The sequence below is a fragment of the Rhipicephalus microplus genome, chromosome X, assembly GCF_043290135.1.
Source record: "Rhipicephalus microplus isolate Deutch F79 chromosome X, USDA_Rmic, whole genome shotgun sequence".
NCBI lineage: Eukaryota > Metazoa > Arthropoda > Arachnida > Ixodida > Ixodidae > Rhipicephalus > Rhipicephalus microplus.
Genome location: NC_134710.1, coordinates 76,176,386 through 76,195,704, shown reverse-complemented (window position 1 = coordinate 76,195,704; position 19,319 = coordinate 76,176,386). Strand labels below are relative to the sequence as shown.

The following is a 19,319-nucleotide window of genomic DNA, read 5'->3' as shown; positions in this document are numbered from 1 at the left end:
TGTATAATTATTTTTTTTAAAAAATTCATAAGAACAAGATACCATCTATTTCCTTTTTTTTTTCCTAGAACCTCAAGAACACAGAGACAAGGAGAAGATGGATAAGATGAGCACTGAGACATTATTTTCAACTGAGGACACTGTATTTTTGAAACCCATCAGGCATGAAAAATTTTTTATTAAGACAGCTGATGAAACAAAAATTCCTGAAGAAGAATCCTTTCTTGACCTGTTGCCAAGAAGGGCAACTGTTGAAGCATACACAGAACAAATTGAAGCCACAAAAATTTTTATACAAGAAGAGATCTCTATTCAGAAAAAGCTTCTCAAGGAAGATATAACTCAGGAGGAGATCAAAGAGACTAAGCAAGCGATCAAGGAATGGCCAGAGCGTGTGGAAGAAGTTCCAGAATTTTTTAAGAAAGTACTAAAACCAATACCTCGACATCAACAAGTAATTCCAGAAAAAGATGACATAAGACCAATTTCCCCTTTTGAAGAACTACCAAAACCTGTGGAAGCACTTCCACATGCTTTGCCAGATGTAACGCAGGAAAGTGACCAACCCTTAAAACCTCAACCCCCTGTGGACAAAAAGCCTAAAACAAAAGTGCCTTCAACTCATCCAGAAGGGACTGAAATGCCAGAGTTTCTGACAAAAACATTGAAACCAACAGAGAAGTTCCGCAAGAAAGATATACCAGAAAAGGCAGAAGAAACAGAATTTCACAAATTCACAAAACGAAAAGTGACCATGCCAGAGCAAATCGACCAGAGAGAAGTATACAATGAAACAGAAGAGGTCGGTGAGATAAGTAGGCAACCAAAATTGAAAAAACCAGATCAAAGACAACAAAAAGATACACCCATCACTGAAGAGACAAGTGAAGTGAGTGATATTGCAATTCTGTCAGAGCCAAAGAAAGACAAACCACTCGACCAAAAGCCAGAAGAAAAATTTGAACGCGAAAAAATTTTGCCTGCAAAAAAAGAAACACGGGAGAAGATTCCTGCAGAATCTGTTAAGATGATTGAGGAACCTGATTCAAGGGTACTGCATCAAGAACCAATCGGAGCTGAAAAGCATGATAAACCAAAAGAGCTCAGACCAGCAGAATACAAGGCTCCTGAAGTACATGAAAAGAAACCAAGCGTTAAAGTTTTTCAAGTGCCTAAACCAAGAATGCCAGGAAGAAAAGAAATGCTGCAAGAGCTTCCACGTCTGCAAAAAACCAAACAACCTGTACAGCAGACTGATATCATCACTGAATCCTTTGAAAAACCCAAAGAAACTGCTGGAATTGAGTACCAAACAGATGAGGTTGTTGAAGAAACGATTGAATTGGCCAAGGCACCTAAGCCAAAGAAGACAAAGCAGAAGAAACCTGAAGAAGAGGAAGTAGTACCAATTGTAAAAGAAATGGATCAAATGGTAGACCTTGAGTCAAAATCATGGCCTAAGGAAGAGAAGCATAAAAAAGAGCCATTAGTTCAACAAATCACTGTCCCTAAAAGGAAGGAAAAACCACGAGAAATCACCACTGAGGCTGTTGAACATCCAGATATCATGGATGTAAAAACTATCCAGCACACAGATATCATCAGTAAATCTCTGGAAAGGCCTAAGGAAATTGCTCAGGTTAAGTATGAAACAGAGGACATTCTAAAAGAAACAGGAAAAATTGAATTCGTTAAGGTGCCTAAGCCAAAAAAGCCAAAGAAGAAGACACCTGGAGAGGAGAAGGAAGTACCATTCTTAGAAGAGACTGAACAAATAGTAGATGTAATCTCAATGGCACGGCTAAAAGGAAAAATACCTAAGGAAGCACCCGTGGTTGAAGAAATCACAGATGTTGAAAAAGAAGAAATGCCGCAAAAAATAACAACTGAGGCTGTAGAAATCCCAGACATAACTGATGTTAAGACTGTCCAACCCACAGATATCATTACTGAATCTCTGGAAAGACCAAAGGAAATGACTCAGGTTGAATACAAAACTGAGAAACATGTTGAGGAAACTCAAACAATTGAATTGGCCGAGGTGCCTAAGCTAAAGAAACCAAAGAAGAAGAAGACACCTGGAGAGGAAGAGAGAGTACCATTTATAGAAGAGCCTGAGCAAACCGTAGAACTGAAGTCAAAGGCACGGCCACAGGACGAAAAGCCTAAGGAAGTGCCAGTAGTTAAAAAAATAGCAATCACAGAAAAAGAGGAAACACCACAAGAAGTTGTTACTGAGGCCACTGAAATTCCAGATATCACTGATGTAAAGACAGTCCAGCCTACAGATATCAGCACAGAATCTTTGAAAAGACCTTCAGAAATTACTCAGCTAGAATACAAAACAGAAGAAGATGTCGAAGAAATCGAAACAATCGAATTGGCTAAGGTACCAAAGCCAAAGAAGAAGAAGAAACCTGAAGAAGAAGAAGTGCCAATTGTTGAAGAGACAGAGCAGACAGTAGATCTCGAGTCTAAAGCACGGCCTAAGGAAGAAAAGCCTAAGGAAGCGCCCGCGGCTGAAGAGATTATAATCCTTAAGAAAGAGGAAAAACCCCGAGAAATCACTACTGAGCATACCGAAATTCCTGATATCACTGATGTCAAGACTGTCCAGCGCACAGACATTCTCACTGAATCTTTAGAAAGACCGAAGGAAATTACTCAGGTTGAGTACAAAACAGAGGAGGTTGTTGAAGAATCTGAAACAATCGAATTGGCCAAGGTACCAAAGCCAAAGAAGCCAAAGAAGAAGAAGAAACCTGAAGAGGAAGAAGAAGCGCCAATTGTTGAAGATGCAGAGCAGACAGTAGATCTTGAGTCAAAAGCACGGCCTATGGAAGAAAAGCCTAAGGAAGCACCCGTGGTTGAAGAGATAATAATTCTTGAGAAAGAAGAAAAACCTAGAGAAATCACTACTGAGGCTACGGAAATTCCAGATATTACTGATGTCAAGACTGTCAAGCGCACAGACATTGTCGCTGAATCTTTGGAAAGACCGAAGGAAATTACTCAGGTTGAGTACAAAACAGAGGAAGTTGTCGAAGAAACTGAAACAATCGAATTGGCCAAGGTACCAAAGCCAAAGAAGCCAAAGAAGAAAAAGAAACCTGGAGAGGAAGAAGAAGTACCAGTTGTTGAAGAGACAGAGCAGACAGTAGATCTCGAGTCGAAAGCACGGCCTAAGGAAGAAAAGCCTAAGGAAGCGCCCGCGGCTGAAGAGATTATAATCGTTAAGAAAGAGGAAAAACCCCGAGAAATCACTACTGAGTCTACCGAAATTCCAGATATCACTGATGTCAAGACTGTCCAGCGCACAGACATTCTCACTGAATCTTTAGAAAGACCGAAGGAAATTACTCAGGTTGAGTACAAAACAGAGGAGGTTGTTGAAGAATCTGAAACAATCGCATTGGCCAAGGTACCAAAGCCAAAAAAGCCAAAGAAGAAGAAGAAACCTGAAGAGGAAGAAGAAGCGCCAATTGTTGAAGATGCAGAGCAGACAGTAGATCTTGAGTCAAAAGCACGGCCTATGGAAGAAAAGCCTAAGGAAGCACCCGTGGTTGAAGAGATAATAATTCTTGAGAAAGAAGAAAAACCTAGAGAAATCACTACTGAGGCTACGGAAATTCCAGATATTACTGATGTCAAGACTGTCAAGCGCACAGACATTGTCGCTGAATCTTTGGAAAGACCGAAGGAAATTACTCAGGTTGAGTACAAAACAGAGGAAGTTGTCGAAGAAACTGAAACAATCGAATTGGCCAAGGTACCAAAGCCAAAGAAGCCAAAGAAGAAAAAGAAACCTGGAGAGGAAGAAGAAGTACCAGTTGTTGAAGAGACAGAGCAGACAGTAGATCTCGAGTCGAAAGCACGGCCTAAGGAAGAAAAGCCTAAGGAAGCGCCCGCGGCTGAAGAGATTATAATCGTTAAGAAAGAGGAAAAACCCCGAGAAATCACTACTGAGTCTACCGAAATTCCAGATATCACTGATGTGAAGACTGTCCAGCGCACAGACATCGTCACTGAATCTTTAGAAAGACCGAAGGAAATTACTCAGGTTGAGTACAAAACAGAGGAGGTTGTTGAAGAATCTGAAACAATCGAATTGGCCAAGGTACCAAAGCCAAAGAAGCCAAAGAAGAAGAAGAAACCTGAAGAGGAAGAAGAAGTGCCACTTGTTGAAGAGACAGAGCAGACAGTAGATCTCGAGTCAAAAGCACGGCCTAAGGAAGAAAAGCCTAAGGAAGCGCCCGTGGTTGAAGAGATCATAATCCTTGAGAAAGAGGAAAAACCCCGAGAAATCACTACTGAGGCTACCGAAATTCCGGATATCACTGATGTTAAGACTGTCCAGCGCACAGATATTGTCACTGAATCTTTTGAAAGACCGAAGGAAATTGCTCAGGTTGAGTACAAAACAGAGGAAGTTGTTGAAGAAACCGAAAAAGTCGAATTGGCTAAGGTACCAACGCCAAAGAAGCCAAAGAAGAAGAAGAAACCTGAAAAGGAAGAAGAAGTGTCAATTTTTGAAGAGACAGAGCAGACAGTAGATCTCGAATCAAAAGCACGGCCTAAGGAAGAAAAGCCTAAGGAAGCGCCCGTTGCTGAAGAGATTATATTCCTGGAGAAAGAAGAAAAACCCCGGGAAATCACTACTGAGGCTACCGAAATTCCGGATATCACTGATGTCATAACTGTCCAGCGCACAGACATTGTCACTGAATCTTTGGAAAGACCGAAGGAAATTGCTCAGGTTGAGTACAAAACAGAGGCAGTTGTTGAAGAAACTGAAACAATCGAATTGGCTAAGGTACCAAAGCCAAAGAAGCCAAAGAAGAAGAAGAAACCTGAAGAGGAAGAAGAAGTGCCAATTGTTGAAGAAACAGAGCAGACAGTAGATCTCGAGTCAAAAGCACGGCCTAAGGAAGAAAAGCCTAAGGAAGCGCCCGTGGTTGAAGAGATCATAATCCTTGAGAAAGAGGAAAAACCCCGAGAAGTCACTACTGAGGCTACCGAAATTCCGGATATCACTGATGTCAAAACTGTCCAGCACACAGACATCGTCACTGAATCTTTGGAAAGACCGAAGGAAATCGCTCAAGTTGAGTATAAAACAGAGGAAGTTGTTGAAGAAACTGAAACAATCGAATTGGCTAAGGTACCAAAGCCAAAGAAGCCAAAAAAGAAGAAGAAACCTGAAGAAGAAGTGCCAATTGTTGAAGAGACAGAGCAGACAGTAGATCTTGAGTCAAAAGCACGGCCTAAGGAAGAACAGCCTAAGGAAGCGCCCGTGGTTGAAGAGATCATAATCCTTGAGAAAGAGGAAAAACCCCGAGAAATCACTACTGAGGCTACTGAAATTCCGGATATCACTGATGTCAAGACTGTCCAGCGCACAGATATTGTCACTGAATCTTTGGAAAAACCGAAGGAAATTGCTCAGGTTGAGTACAAAACAGAGGAAGTTGTCGAAGAAACTGAAACAATCGAATTGGCTAAGGTACCAAAGCCAAAGAAGCCAAAGAGGAAGAAGAAACCTGAAGAGGAAGAAGAAGTGACAATTGTTGAAGAGACAGAGCAGACAGTAGATCTCGAGTCAAAAGCACGGCCTAAGGAAGAAAAGTCTAAGGAAGCGCCCGTGGTTGAAGAGATCATAATCCTTGATAAAGAGGAAAAACCCCGAGAAATCACTACTGAGGCTACTGAAATTCCGGATATAACTGATGTCAAAACTGTCCAGCACACAGACATCGTCACTGAATCTTTGGAAAGACCGAAGGAAATTGCTCAGGTTGAGTATAAAACAGAGGAAGTTGTTGAAGAAACTGAAACAATCGAATTGGCTAAGGTACCAAAGCCAAAGAAGCCAAAAAAGAAGAAGAAACCTGAAGAAGAAGAAGTGCCAATTGTTGAAGAGACAGAGCAGACAGTAGATCTCGAGTCAAAAGCACGGCCTAAAGAAGAAAAGCCTGAGGAAGCGCCCGTGGTTCAAGAGATTATAATCATTGAGAAAGAGGAAAAACCCCGAGAAATCACTACTGAGGCTACCGAAATTCCGGATATCACTGATGTCAAAACTGTCCAGCGCACAGACATTGTCACTGAATCTTTGGAAAGACCGAAGAAAATTGCTCAGGTTGAGTACAAAACAGAGGAACTTGTCGAAGAAACCAAAACAATCGAATTGGCTAAGGTACCAAAGCCAAAGAAGAAGAAGAAACCTGAAGAGGAAGAAGAAGTGCCAATTGTTGAAGAGACAGAGCAGACAGTAGATCTGGAATCAAAAGCACGGCCTAAGGACGAAAAGGCTAAGGAAGCGCCCGTTGCTGAAGAGATCATAATCCTTGAGAAAGACGAAAAACCCCGAGAAATCACTACTGAGGCTACCGAAATTCCGGATATCACTGATGTCAAGACTGTCCAGCGCACAGACATCGTCACTGAATCTTTAGAAAGACCGAAGGAAATTGCTCAGGTTGAGTATAAAACAAAGGAAGTGGTCGAAGAAACTGAAACAATCGAATTGGCTAAGGTACCAAAGCCAAAGAAGCCAAAGAAGAAGAAGAAACCTGAAGAGGAAGAAGAAGTGCCAATTGTTGAAGAGACAGAGCAGACAGTAGATCTTGAGTCAAAAGCACGACCTAAGGAAGAAAAGCCTAAGGAAGCGCCCGTGATTGAAGAGATCATACTCCTTGATAAAGAGGAAAAACCCCGAGAAATCACTACTGAGGCTACTGAAATTCCGGATATAACTGATGTCAAAACTGTCCAGCACACAGACATCGTCACTGAATCTTTGGAAAGACCGAAGGAAATCACTCAAGTTGAGTATAAAACAGAAGAAGTTGTTGAAGAAACTGAAACAATCGAATTGGCTAAGGTACCAAAGCCAAAGAAGCCAAAGAAGAAGAAGAAACCTGAAGAGGAAGAAGAAGTGCCAATTGTTGAAGAGACAGAGCAGACAGTAGATCTCGAGTCAAAAGCACGGCCTAAGGAAGAACAGCCTAAGGAAGCGCCCGTGGTTGAAGAGATCATAATCCTTGAGAAAGAGGAAAAACCCCGAGAAATCACTACTGAGGCTACTGAAATTCCGGATATCACTGATGTCAAGACTGTCCAGCACACAGATATTGTCACTGAATCTTTTGAAAGACCAAAGGAAATTGCTCAGGTTGAGTATAAAACAAAGGAAGTGGTCGAAGAAACTGAAACAATCGAATTGGCTAAGGTACCAAAGCCAAAGAAGCCAAAGAAGAAGAAGAAACCTGAAGAGGAAGAAGAAGTGCCAATTGTTGAAGAGACAGAGCAGACAGTAGATCTCGAGTCAAAAGCACGGCCTAAGGACGAAAAAGCTAAGGAAGCGCCCGTGGTTGAACAGATCATAATCCTTGAGAAAGAGGAAAAACCCCTAGAAATCACTACTGAGGCTACAGAAATTCCGGATATCACTGATGTCAAGACATTCCAGCGCACAGACATTGTCCCTGAATCTTTCGAAAGACCGGAGGAAATCGCTCAGGTTGAGTACAAAACAGAGGAAGTTGTCGAAGAAACTGAAACAATCGAATTGGTTAAGGTACCAAAGCCAAAGAAGCCAAAGAAGAAGAAGAAACCTGAAGAGGAAGAAGAAGTGCCAATTGTTGAAGAGACAGAGCAGACAGTAGATCTCGAGTCAAAAGCACGGCCTAAGGAAGAAAAGCCTAAGGAAGTGCCCGTGGTTCAAGAGATCATAATCCTTGAGAAAGAGGAAAAACCCCGAGAAATCACTACTGAAACTACCGAAATTCCGGATATCACTGATGTCAAAACTGTCCAACGCACAGACATCGTCACTGAATCTTTAGAAAGACCGAAGGAAATAGCTCAGGTTGAGTACAAAACAGAGGAACTTGTCGAAGAAACCGAAACAATCGAATTGGCTAAGGTACCAAAGCCAAAGAAGCCAAAGAAGAAGAAGAAACCTGAAGAGGAAGAAGAAGTGCCAATTGTTGAAGAGACAGAACAGACAGTAGATCTCAAATCAAAAGCACGGCCTAAGGAAGAAAAGCCTAAGGAAGCGCCCGTTGCTGAAGAGATCATAATCTTGGAGAAAGAGGAAAAACCCCGAGAAATCACTACTGAGGCTACCGAAATTCCGGATATCACTGATGTCAAAACTGTCCAGCGCACAGACATTGTCACTGAATCTTTGGAAAGGCCGAAGGAAATTGCTCAGGTTGAGTATAAAACAGAGGAAGTTGTCGAAGAAACTGAAACAATCGAATTGGCAAAGGTACCAAAGCCAAAGAAGCCAAAGAAGAAGAAGAAACCTGAAGAGGAAGAAGTGCCACTTGTTGAAGAGACAGAGCAGACAGTAGATCTCGAGTCAAAAGCACGGCCTAAGGAAGAAAAGCCTAAGGAAGCGCCCGTGGTTGAAGAGATCATAGTCCTTGATAAAGAGGAAAAACCACGAGAAATCACTACTGAGGCTACTGAAATTCCGGATATAACTGATGTCAAAACTTTCCAGCACACAGACATCGTCACTGAATCTTTGGAAAGACCGAAGGAAATTGCTCAGGTTGAGTATAAAACAGAGGAAGTTGTTGAAGAAACTGAAACAATCGAATTGGCTAAGGTACCAAAGCCAAAGAAGCCAAAGAAGAAGAAGAAACCTGAAGAGGAAGAAGAAGTGCCAATTGTTGAAGAGACAGAGCAGACAGTAGATCTCGAGTCAAAAGCACGGCCTAAGGAAGAAAAGCCTAAGGAAGTGCCCGTGGTTCAAGAGATCATAATCCTTGAGAAAGAGGAAAAACCCCGAGAAATCACTACTGAAACTACCGAAATTCCGGATATCACTGATGTCAAAACTGTCCAACGCACAGACATCGTCACTGAATCTTTAGAAAGACCGAAGGAAATTGCTCAGGTTGAGTACAAAACAGAGGAACTTGTCGAAGAAACCGAAACAATCGAATTGGCTAAGGTACCAAAGCCAAAGAAGCCACAGAAGAAGAAGAAACCTGAAGAGGAAGAAGAAGTGCCAATTGTTGAAGAGACAGAACAGACAGTAGATCTCAAATCAAAAGCACGGCCTAAGGAAGAAAAGCCTAAGGAAGCGCCCGTTGCTGAAGAGATCATAATCTTGGAGAAAGAGGAAAAACCCCGAGAAATCACTACTGAGGCTACCGAAATTCCGGATATCACTGATGTCAAAACTGTCCAGCGCACAGACATTGTCACTGAATCTTTGGAAAGGCCGAAGGAAATTGCTCAGGTTGAGTATAAAACAGAGGAAGTTGTCGAAGAAACTGAAACAATCGAATTGGCAAAGGTACCAAAGCCAAAGAAGCCAAAGAAGAAGAAGAAACCTGAAGAGGAAGAAGAAGTTCCACTTGTTGAAGAGACAGAGCAGACAGTAGATCTCGAGTCAAAAGCACGGCCTAAGGAAGAAAAGCCTAAGGAAGCGCCCGTGGTTGAAGAGATCATAATCCTTGATAAAGAGGAAAAACCACGAGAAATCACTACTGAGGCTACTGAAATTCCGGATATAACTGATGTCAAAACTGTCCAGCACACAGACATCGTCACTGAATCTTTGGAAAGACCGAAGGAAATTGCTCAGGTTGAGTATAAAACAGAGGAAGTTGTAGAAGAAACTGAAACAATCGAATTGGCTAAGGTACCAAAGCCAAAGAAGCCAAAGAAGAAGAAGAAACCTGAAGAGGAAGAAGAAGTGCCACTTGTTGAAGAAACAGAGCAGACAGTAGATCTCGAGTCAAAAGCACGGCCTAAGGAAGAAAAGCCTAAGGAAGCGCCCGTGGTTGAAGAGATCATAATCCTTGATAAAGAGGAAAAACCCCGAGAAATCACTACTGAGGCTACTGAAATTCCGGATATAACTGATGTCAAAACTGTCCAGCACACAGACATCGTCACTGAATCTTTGGAAAGACCGAAGGAAATCGCTCAGGTTGAGTATAAAACAGAGGAAGTTGTTGAAGAAACTGAAACAATCGAATTGGCTAAGGTACCAAAGCCAAAGAAGCCAAAGAAGAAGAAGAAACCTGAAGAGCAAGAAGAGGTGCCAATTGTTGAAGAGACAGAGCAGACAGTGGATCTCGAGTCAAAAGCACGGCCTAAGGAAGAAAAGCCTAAGGAAGTGCCCGTGGTTGAAGAGATCATAATCCTTGAGAAAGCGGAAAAACCCCGAGAAATCACTACTGAGGCTACCGAAATTCCGGATATCACTGATGTCAAGACTGTCCAGCGCACAGATATTGTCACTGAATCTTTTGAAAGACCGAAGGAAATTGCTCAGGTTGAGTACAAAACAGAGGAACTTGTCGAAGAAACTGAAACAATCGAATTGGTTAAGGTACCAAAGCCAAAGAAGCCAAAGAAGAAGAAGCAACCTGAAGAGGAAGAAGAAGTGCCAATTGTTGAAGAGACAGAGCAGACAGTAGATCTCGAGTCAAAAGCACGGCCTAAGGAAGAAAAGCCTAAGGAAGTGCCCGTGGTTCAAGAGATCATAATCCTTGAGAAAGAGGAAAAACCCCGAGAAATCACTACTGAAACTACCGAAATTCCGGATATCACTGATGTCAAAACTGTCCAGCGCACAGACATTGTCACTGAATCTTTGGAAAGACCGAAGGAAATTGCTCAGGTTGAGTACAAAACAGAGGAAGTCGTCAAAGAAACTGAAACAATCGAATTGGCTAAGGTACCAAAGCCAAAGAAGCCAAAGAAGAAGAAGAAACCTGAAGAGGAAGAAGAAGTTCCACTTGTTGAAGAGTCAGAGCAGACAGTAGATCTCGAGTCAAAAGCACGGCCTAAGGAAGAAAAGCCTAAGGAAGCGCCCGTGGTTGAAGAGATCATAATCCTTGATAAAGAGGAAAAACCACGAGAAATCACTACTGAGGCTACTGAAATTCCGGATATAACTGATGTCAAAACTGTCCAGCACACAGACATCGTCACTGAATCTTTGGAAAGACCGAAGGAAATCGCTCAAGTTGAGTATAAAACAGAGGAAGTTGTTGAAGAAACTGAAACAATCGAATTGGCTAAGGTACCAAAGCCAAAGAAGCCAAAGAAGAAGAAGAAACCTGAAAAGGAAGAAGAAGTGCCATTAGTTGAAGAGACAGAGCAGACAGTAGATCTCGAGTCAAAAGCATGGCCTAAGGAAGAAAAGCCTAAGGAAGTGCCCGTGGTTGAAGAGATCATAATCCTTGATAAAGAGGAAAAACCCCGAGAAATCACTACTGAGGCTACTGAAATTCCGGATATAACTGATGTCAAAACTGTCCAGCACACAGACATCGTCACTGAATCTTTGGAAAGACCGAAGGAAATCTCTGAGGTTGAGTACAAAACAGAGGAAGTTGTCAAAGAAACTGAGACAATGGATTTGGTTAAGGCACCTAAACAAAAGAAGCTGAAAAAGAAGAAAAAGCCTGAAGAGGAAGTATCAGTGTTTGAAGATATAGTGCAGACCTATGATGTAGAGTCAAAGGAAGTGCCACAAGGAAAGATACCAGAAGAGATTGAAGACATTACTGTTATAAAAGAAATAACAGTTTTTAACAAAAAAACTGTAGAGACTGTCACGGAGACTAAAAATGTTTTACAGACTGAATTCACTCAATCACTTGTCTCTGAAGAATTAGTTGTCTCTGAAATTCCTGAAGCCACAAGTGCTCATATAAGCCTTGTTGAAAGCCGTCCAGTTGTCATAGAAGAAATTAGCAGTGAGTTAAACACTGATGAACTTGAATCTGATCGTAAACCCAAGGAAGAGAGACCACAAGCGGCATTAACAGAAAGTAAAGCTGTTACTATTGAAGAAGCATTCGCATCTGAAATGCCAGAAGCTGTGAGTGTGCCTCAACAAGAAACGCATGAGGCATCACAAAGTATAATAATAGAAGAAAAGTCTCTTGTTGTGGAAGAGACAACAAGCGAACAGTATGCTTCAGAATTTCTCGCTAAGGCTCCCACGAAAAGGCAGAAGGCGAAGGAAGTCCTTGAGCCTCAGCAACCAATAGAAGTACTGGAAGCTGAAACTCTTTTGAGTACGGAAGAGTTGAAGGCTTTACCAAAAGAAAAGTACCAGAAAGCACTTGGTATGCTTGAGGAACAGAGTCTTGCTGTTAGAGATGTTGGAGAAGAGGAAATAGCACCAGAGTTCGCACCTGATGATGTCTTCTCAAAGGAAGCAAGCAAGACGTTGCTTCTCTTTCCACAGCATCAAATCGATGTGACAGAAGTAATACCAGGCGCTGCCACTGAGGAGCTCATTATTGAAGAAACAGTAAAGAAGAAAGGAAATGTGACATATGTTGAAGAATCAAGAGAAGTTTCTGCCATATTAGAAGAAGTTCCATCAGAATTCCAGCCAGCAGACATTCCAACAAAAACTCTTACATCAAGAATAACGGACACAGCCAGGAGCTACCCACAATATGAAGAGCAGGCAGCAGAATTTTATGAGGGCATACCTATGCTTGCTCATGCTGACCAAAGTCGTGTAGAATTTGAAAGAAGTGCACCTGCAGTGCATGAGTTAGCCACGGAATTTTTAGCCTCTGTAGATAGGGAATCGACGGCCTCAGTGTCACATGTGGAAATTCCCAGAGAAGTCACCACAACTGAAGAGATGGCTGCTCATTTTGATATAACTTCTCCTGAGAAAACACATCTAACTGCGGAGTTCACACAGTTTCCCCGTGATACCGTTGAGGTACACGAGCAGGCTATGGAATTCAAAGCAGATAGAGTGTTACCATTGCGGCCAGGTTCAACAAATATCGGGGATGTGAAATCTTATGTTGCCTCCGAAGAGATTGCACCATTATTTGAAGCACCATCAGCCAAGGAAGAAACCCTTCAGAAAGACATTGTTGATGTTCGAAGGGAAACTCTCTTCATTGAAGAAATACAAACAGAAGAGCAAACTCATGAGGCAGACCTTACAGTTATTCCAGAGAAGAAAAGTGCACAACCATCAAAAGTCCTCCCAGCAGAACACCTCTCCATTCAGGTAATTTGCATGAAATGGACAACGCAATCGCATACACACTTGCATATTTAAAGAAGAGTAAATCAGAAAATTCTTAACACGTTTAGAAAAGAAATTATCATTTAAAAGGCATGCAACTGCTTTTTATTACTGTATGCTGTTTTACAACAGACCCTACACAATTTTAGATTGTCACATTGCTTGTTGAATTGTTATATAACTTGTTGAATAGAGTGTTTCAACCGAACTTAAATACTTATTTCTTAAAGAGCAAGTAAACAACCTCGCAGTCCAAAATTTCTGATTGAAGAATAACTGTGCACTTGTAATATGTGAAAATGTTGCTGAAAGGGCTGTAATAAAGAAGCTACACGGTGTAGAATAACCAACTTTGACTGGTTTCAGTTTCTTGTTTGACCTCCCCATTTGTCTCAGCAGATGAGATGGTTAGGCTTAGCCCTTTCTTGTGATGGCACCTGCTTTGGCTACATAACAAAACGTTGGTGATTACATCAAGGACATGCAGCCAATGACTCAGCATTTTTTCTCTTACCAGTCGCTCGGGTCATAACAACGCGGGAACGAAGCGCAGTGCTAAGGGTGCGAGTCACTCATGAGGTATGCTCACTTCCGTTAGCTGTAAAGTCACGGGATGCATCTTAAGCTCTGAAGCTTTTGTTCTGGCAATACCGTTTGTTTCGCTAGTCTTGGTGCTCTATCAAAGTGGCACAGGGCAGCACAGGAAAATGCAAACGCGTTCTGCTTGGCCAAAATGACCAAAACTTCATCAGCGCATGGCCAAGGTTCTGTTTCATAGTGCACAGGACCAATCAACGAAGTCGGTCCTGCACGTTGTTTCCCATAGGCAAGATCACTTCAAGTTCAAAGAGAGTTAATTAGGTGTTGGAAGGGTGCGGCAAACGTTTTTCAAAATGCATTGGTTGTGCAGCATGCCTCACAGTGATATTTGCAAAATGTGATCGCCGGGGCCTTCTGTGTGAATCAGCGAGCTTGTTTGGGAGGTGTTAAATAAAAGATGTAGCCTGCTTCCTGGCTCTTAAAGATTTTTAAAAATAATGAACTGTAGTACATAATATTACTCTGATGACACATCTAGACCTCTGGAGGTCACTATTGTAGAAATTTATTCAGAAAATTTAATCAATCATATTCCACTAATAAATTATTTGAATCAATTACCTTGGAGAACATCATTTTCAGAAAATGTTGTGGATCTGTAGGTCAAGATTATGGGCCAAATATTGCACTGCATTTAGCATCTAATTTTCAATATTGTGTCTAGTGCACCCAAAAGATTTTCTGCTCTTTTCACCATGTCAGTAGATGCTGAGTAGCAATAGTGTCAAACAAGTATTGAAAAATTGCATGATCACAAGAACATTCTCATAAATATAACTAGTGTTAATCGTCAGTTGAATAGCTCAAATCTTTTTAGTCTCTTTAATCTCGAAATAACCGAAGAAGTATTTATTTTTTTGTTTTGATCCCTATTTGTCATTTTCTTTTACAAATGTGTCAAGCAGCACCCAGCAAATCACATGTACGCTCATTCAAAATACTATGTGCCTTGCAGCACTGAACCTGCTGCAACAGTAATCCGTAGCGACTAAAAAAATTGGTGGATTGGGCTAGTTGGTATGTCATGGCTTCAGGTGAGAGTAATACATCTGCCAAGCAGACTAGTTAACTGCATTTATGGAGTGTGTCGTCTTGTTTCACTGCACTCTGCCGAATCTAAATGTCGCAAGCGGAGTGTAGTTTTATGGGGTATATATCTGCATTTAAACCTGGGAGTGTTAGTCAGCGCCACAAGTAGCCATGACAGCCAGTGTGCACTACTCTTTTTCTGCCTGTTGCCAAAAAGATTGTCCCCGGTTCAGTCCCTGCTAGGGGCAATTTATCTTTTCATCCACTTTTCTTTCTTGAGATTTATATTACAATTACAGTTGAACCCCTTTATGAGAGGCATGGTCCAGTCAGCAATTGTTGTCTTTTATATGAGATGTCTCTTATAAGCATGGTACCATGCATGCATTCTTTTATCAAATCATATTTTACTGCAGGCACACTGGTGTCTCTTATACCCGTTTGTCTCATATATCAATGTTTCTCATAAAGGGGTTCAACTGTATTACTAGGAAAACTCCCAACACTTTGCTGGGCATCACCATCTATTAGTTCTCAATAATATTGTGTCTAACAAAGAAAAACAAACCCTTAATATTCAACTTTTTTTCATTCATAGGGAGGGTCTCATTCTTGTAGCCTTGATGTCTTCAGGTAGTATGCGAGGAATTATTGGTCTGCCACCAGCTCATAATAAGATCACATGCAACGGGGTGCCAACAGGCCAAGAAAGTGTTTCACACTTGCCATCATAGCTACTAGCGGCGCTAACTAACAAAGACTCTCAGGTTTAAATTCGCATGATATGTGCCGTATAAAGTGGACGGGCGGGTGACTGCCGCTGTAGTTAGGTTGATAGAGCACTGAACGCATCATTCGAAGATGGCAGGTTCGACCTCTTCCAGCAACGAGTTCTCTTTTCGTCCACTTTTCTTTCTTCACATTTACAGTTACTACTTATAACATCTCCTACACTTTCCTCGACATCATAGTCTCTTAATTCTCATAAATATTGTGTCTAACAAAAAAAACTAGCTAGCCTTCAAGTGTCCACTTCTTTTCTCCTGACATGATGAATAGCAGCCCCAAATCTTCAAATAGAATTGAAAGGGCAGAGTGCTTCACTGTATTTTAAATCTTACCTTTATTGTATAAGCAGCTAGTTATGCACTATAAAATTATTGAATGTTGGGCATGCTGTTTTGACATAAATACCATCGTAACTTGGTGTAAGCGATAAAAGTGTACAAACAATCACCCTTGCCCAGCGACGATAGTTATAGCGCAAGAACAAAATGACGACACAAAGATATAACTATCGTCATGCCATACCAACTAGCCCAAGCTGCCATACCGCCCAGCGAGTTTTATTGACATCTATTGACCTCAATAAATCACCAGAGTTTGTAGAGAGCTAGGTATACACGTACATACGTTTGTACACCTTGGCACCTTAGAAAGCATTATTTGAAACCAGCATAGTTGGTGTAGGTTCATTGCACTATGGTAGGTCTTGTTGTGCCTTAGATTAGTATAAAAAGCAAGATACACTAGATACACACAAGTGAAGCACATACTAACTACATCTGTAATGTCTACAACATAGTTACGAGGAAAAACACCTTGGAACATAGCAAGCTATTTCATCATGCACTTTGATTCACCATTTTGTATAAAAGAAATATGCATGAGCCCTCCACGTGCAGTGATATCGTGACTTTTGCTCAAGACAATTCTCTGAGGAGGAGAGGATGCATGCAGGCATTGCTTGTAGGGGCTCTGTCCTTTTTCCCTTAGTTTGCCAATATTTTTTAGCTTTCCATCGTGTGTTTTCAGCTTGCAACAATTCACATGCTCAGTGAATAATTCTGGGCTGCAGCACCACTAGTGAATAGTGGCAAAGGGAAACACAAGCTTGCTAAATATGCCTAAGTGAAGTGATGTGTAGGTGCTACTAGATACGCACCTTTATTGGCAAGACGCTTGACTCATTGTGTGCTCCAGGCAGAAATATAATGTGAAACTCATGGCAATGCAAGCACCTGTGCATAAGTTATGTTTCCGTAAATTTGAAATATTTAATTCACACATTTTGCTACACATCTTGTAATATTACCATATATAACATTGGCACAGCAGTGTACTTTTCCACAGGTGATATGACAAAAAGATGTGGGAAATTTATGGTTCATGTGCTGCACTGGTGCAGTAGCACACAATCACCTGATATATTTGCTTACACAGTATGCACAGAACTTACGGTGCAGCCATTGTGGACTTGCATCATTTCTTCAAGCTCGATTTGATTGAGACAATTGAAGCCGTCGTGTTAAGAAATTGGGGAACATGTATTTTACTGATTTAAATGGCTGATAATTTCCCAAGTTTCACTTTTGCACCGCATGGCATCTTCTGGCAAAACAGCGCAGCGCTGTTGCTTTGTACCATTTGTGATGAATAGCGTGCTTCAAATTCGCTCTCTTTTAGCCTTGAGAGCTAAACTAAATATGACGAACAATGTCAGAGGCAAATATGAGAGCTAACTTCCAACTAAGCTTTATTATGTAGAATACAGAAACAAGTAGCAGAATTTGAAAAAAACAATACGATCAGCCATGTATATAAAATGAGCAAGAAAACATAGCTTTTATTCAATCTTTACAGACACTGGTTAGTATCCCACAACCTAAAGAAAATGTGAGCACTGACGTTTGAGTGGTGTTTTCTGCCCAGGCTGTGAAAAAGACCACACAGTGCACCTGGTGGGCACAACCACGACCACAATTGTGTGTAGGTAGCAGTAGAAAAAACAAGGGTTACAGGAAGGACATATAGATGCATATAGCACCACATACTTACACGAATATGTGTCACCCTTGTGTTGCACTGCTACTTTAAATGATTTATAACCAACATAATCAGACCACCTGCTTTTGAGCATTATAAACAGTCTAGCAACATGATATTTACACTCAATACAAGATCTTATGCTCGCATGCCATGAGACACCTGAGCATAGCAGGCTTTTGAAAGAGGAAACTTAGCTAATCGTTACTGCCCTATTCATGTGAATGAAGAAGGAGTACGAGCAAAAGGAACATGAAAATCGGGCACTCTTCCTGCAGGTTTTTTTTTTCCACTGCAGTAATTTAATGTGTGTTCCTTTTTTTTTTTTTCGAGCCAACTTGTCTACCAGTTCATGCTGCTTTCTTCATGCCTGTATCCATTTTCACTAACATTGCATTGGTTTTACAACATTAACCGTTGTTCTGGATAAAGTGTTCACAGATGGCGATGAGGTTTCATATGATCACAGCATGATGCCTTTGAGCACACCACCTGTGCTCCACTTGTTCCTCCATGTGTATCCCTGACTTACCATTACAGGTGTCTGAAGTGACACCAGATCATGGGACGAGCGAGCTTCCAACTGAAGTGCCTACTCAAAGACATCTCAAGCACACTATTACAGAAGGAGTGTCCATGACACATGAGGTGGCCACTGTGCTTGGTAAGTTGAGATGTAGCATACACCGAGTGCAGTATGTGTCATTTTTGTATGTTATCTCTCACTGTGATATATATTTACTGTTTAAGTACCCTCAAATGAAAAGAACTTTGGGCAGTTCGAGGTAAGTTACATGTGACATTAACCACAGTTGGTTGCCATTAATGCATTTGCTTGGTGAGCTGCTTAAATTTGCTACTCAAGCTGCGTGTCAGACTAACGTACCACTGATGATATCTGTCCTTCAGTCCGGTCAATTACATTGTAGACCAGTTGTATGTATTCAGAATATACAGAAAGAAGAAAATAATAATTGATTTGTATAATTAAAATGTAACTAGAATAGCCATCTTGAGAAGGAAATTCCAACTGGATTCAGTGACCCATAGCAAGACTATGTCAGTATTATCATGTTGTTGGAGTAAATATAAGTAGAGTAACTTTTATTTACAAAAATAAAAGCTAATGTACATGTATAAATAACATGAGACATAACATTCCTCATGAAATTCCTTGAGCACTTGAAATATTAGATTAGCAGCAACACAAAATAAATCAGACAAACCAACTGTTGAAAAAGACAGTAAACATGTTAAGTGGAACAAGCCATGCAGTTTTGCAGTGCTACAAAACTGCATTGCATAGTCTTTGTGAGTTACAAGTGGTCTACACTTTTGCATTTAAAGACTTTGTACTCACACACTGCAATACGTACTATCAGCAATGCTTTCAAACCTATGATTAACATTCTTTTTTTACAAAGACACTAATCATAGAGGGACCTAGAGGGACTGTGAAGGTGCAATTTAAACAGCAACTCTTGCTTTTGCACATTGAGTCTACGTTCACTCATCCATCATATCTGATAGCTCGCACAGCCAAACGAAATTCAATGGAACATGTAACTGGCAATGGGAGCTACTGGAACACTACAGTATTATATATGATACACAGCTTCCATTGTTGCACAGGTGCAGTATGGGGCCATTATTTATATGAGCAGTTGTATGTATAAGTAAAGATGTGATTGTTCTATGTACTATGTTTGCACATTAACCATGAGGCATCACATTAAGAAAATCTTTAAGCACTAGCTGTCAGGGAAATTGGACCATACCAGATAAACAGATGCACAGTTGAAATAGTTTCCAAAACACT

At 41.1% G+C, this 19,319-nt stretch overlaps 1 protein-coding gene across 1 annotated transcript in view; it reads left to right on the top strand.

Moving 5' to 3' along the window:
• The window catches only part of LOC119176676 (uncharacterized), a 322,419-nt gene that overhangs the window by 199,278 nt on the left and 103,822 nt on the right, over nucleotides 1-19,319 (top strand). The window contains exons 136-137 of the mRNA XM_075876363.1: nucleotides 69-13,027; nucleotides 18,041-18,164. Coding sequence (XP_075732478.1) covers nucleotides 69-13,027; nucleotides 18,041-18,164 — 13,083 coding nt within the window. The remainder of the gene's footprint in view (nucleotides 1-68; nucleotides 13,028-18,040; nucleotides 18,165-19,319) is intronic.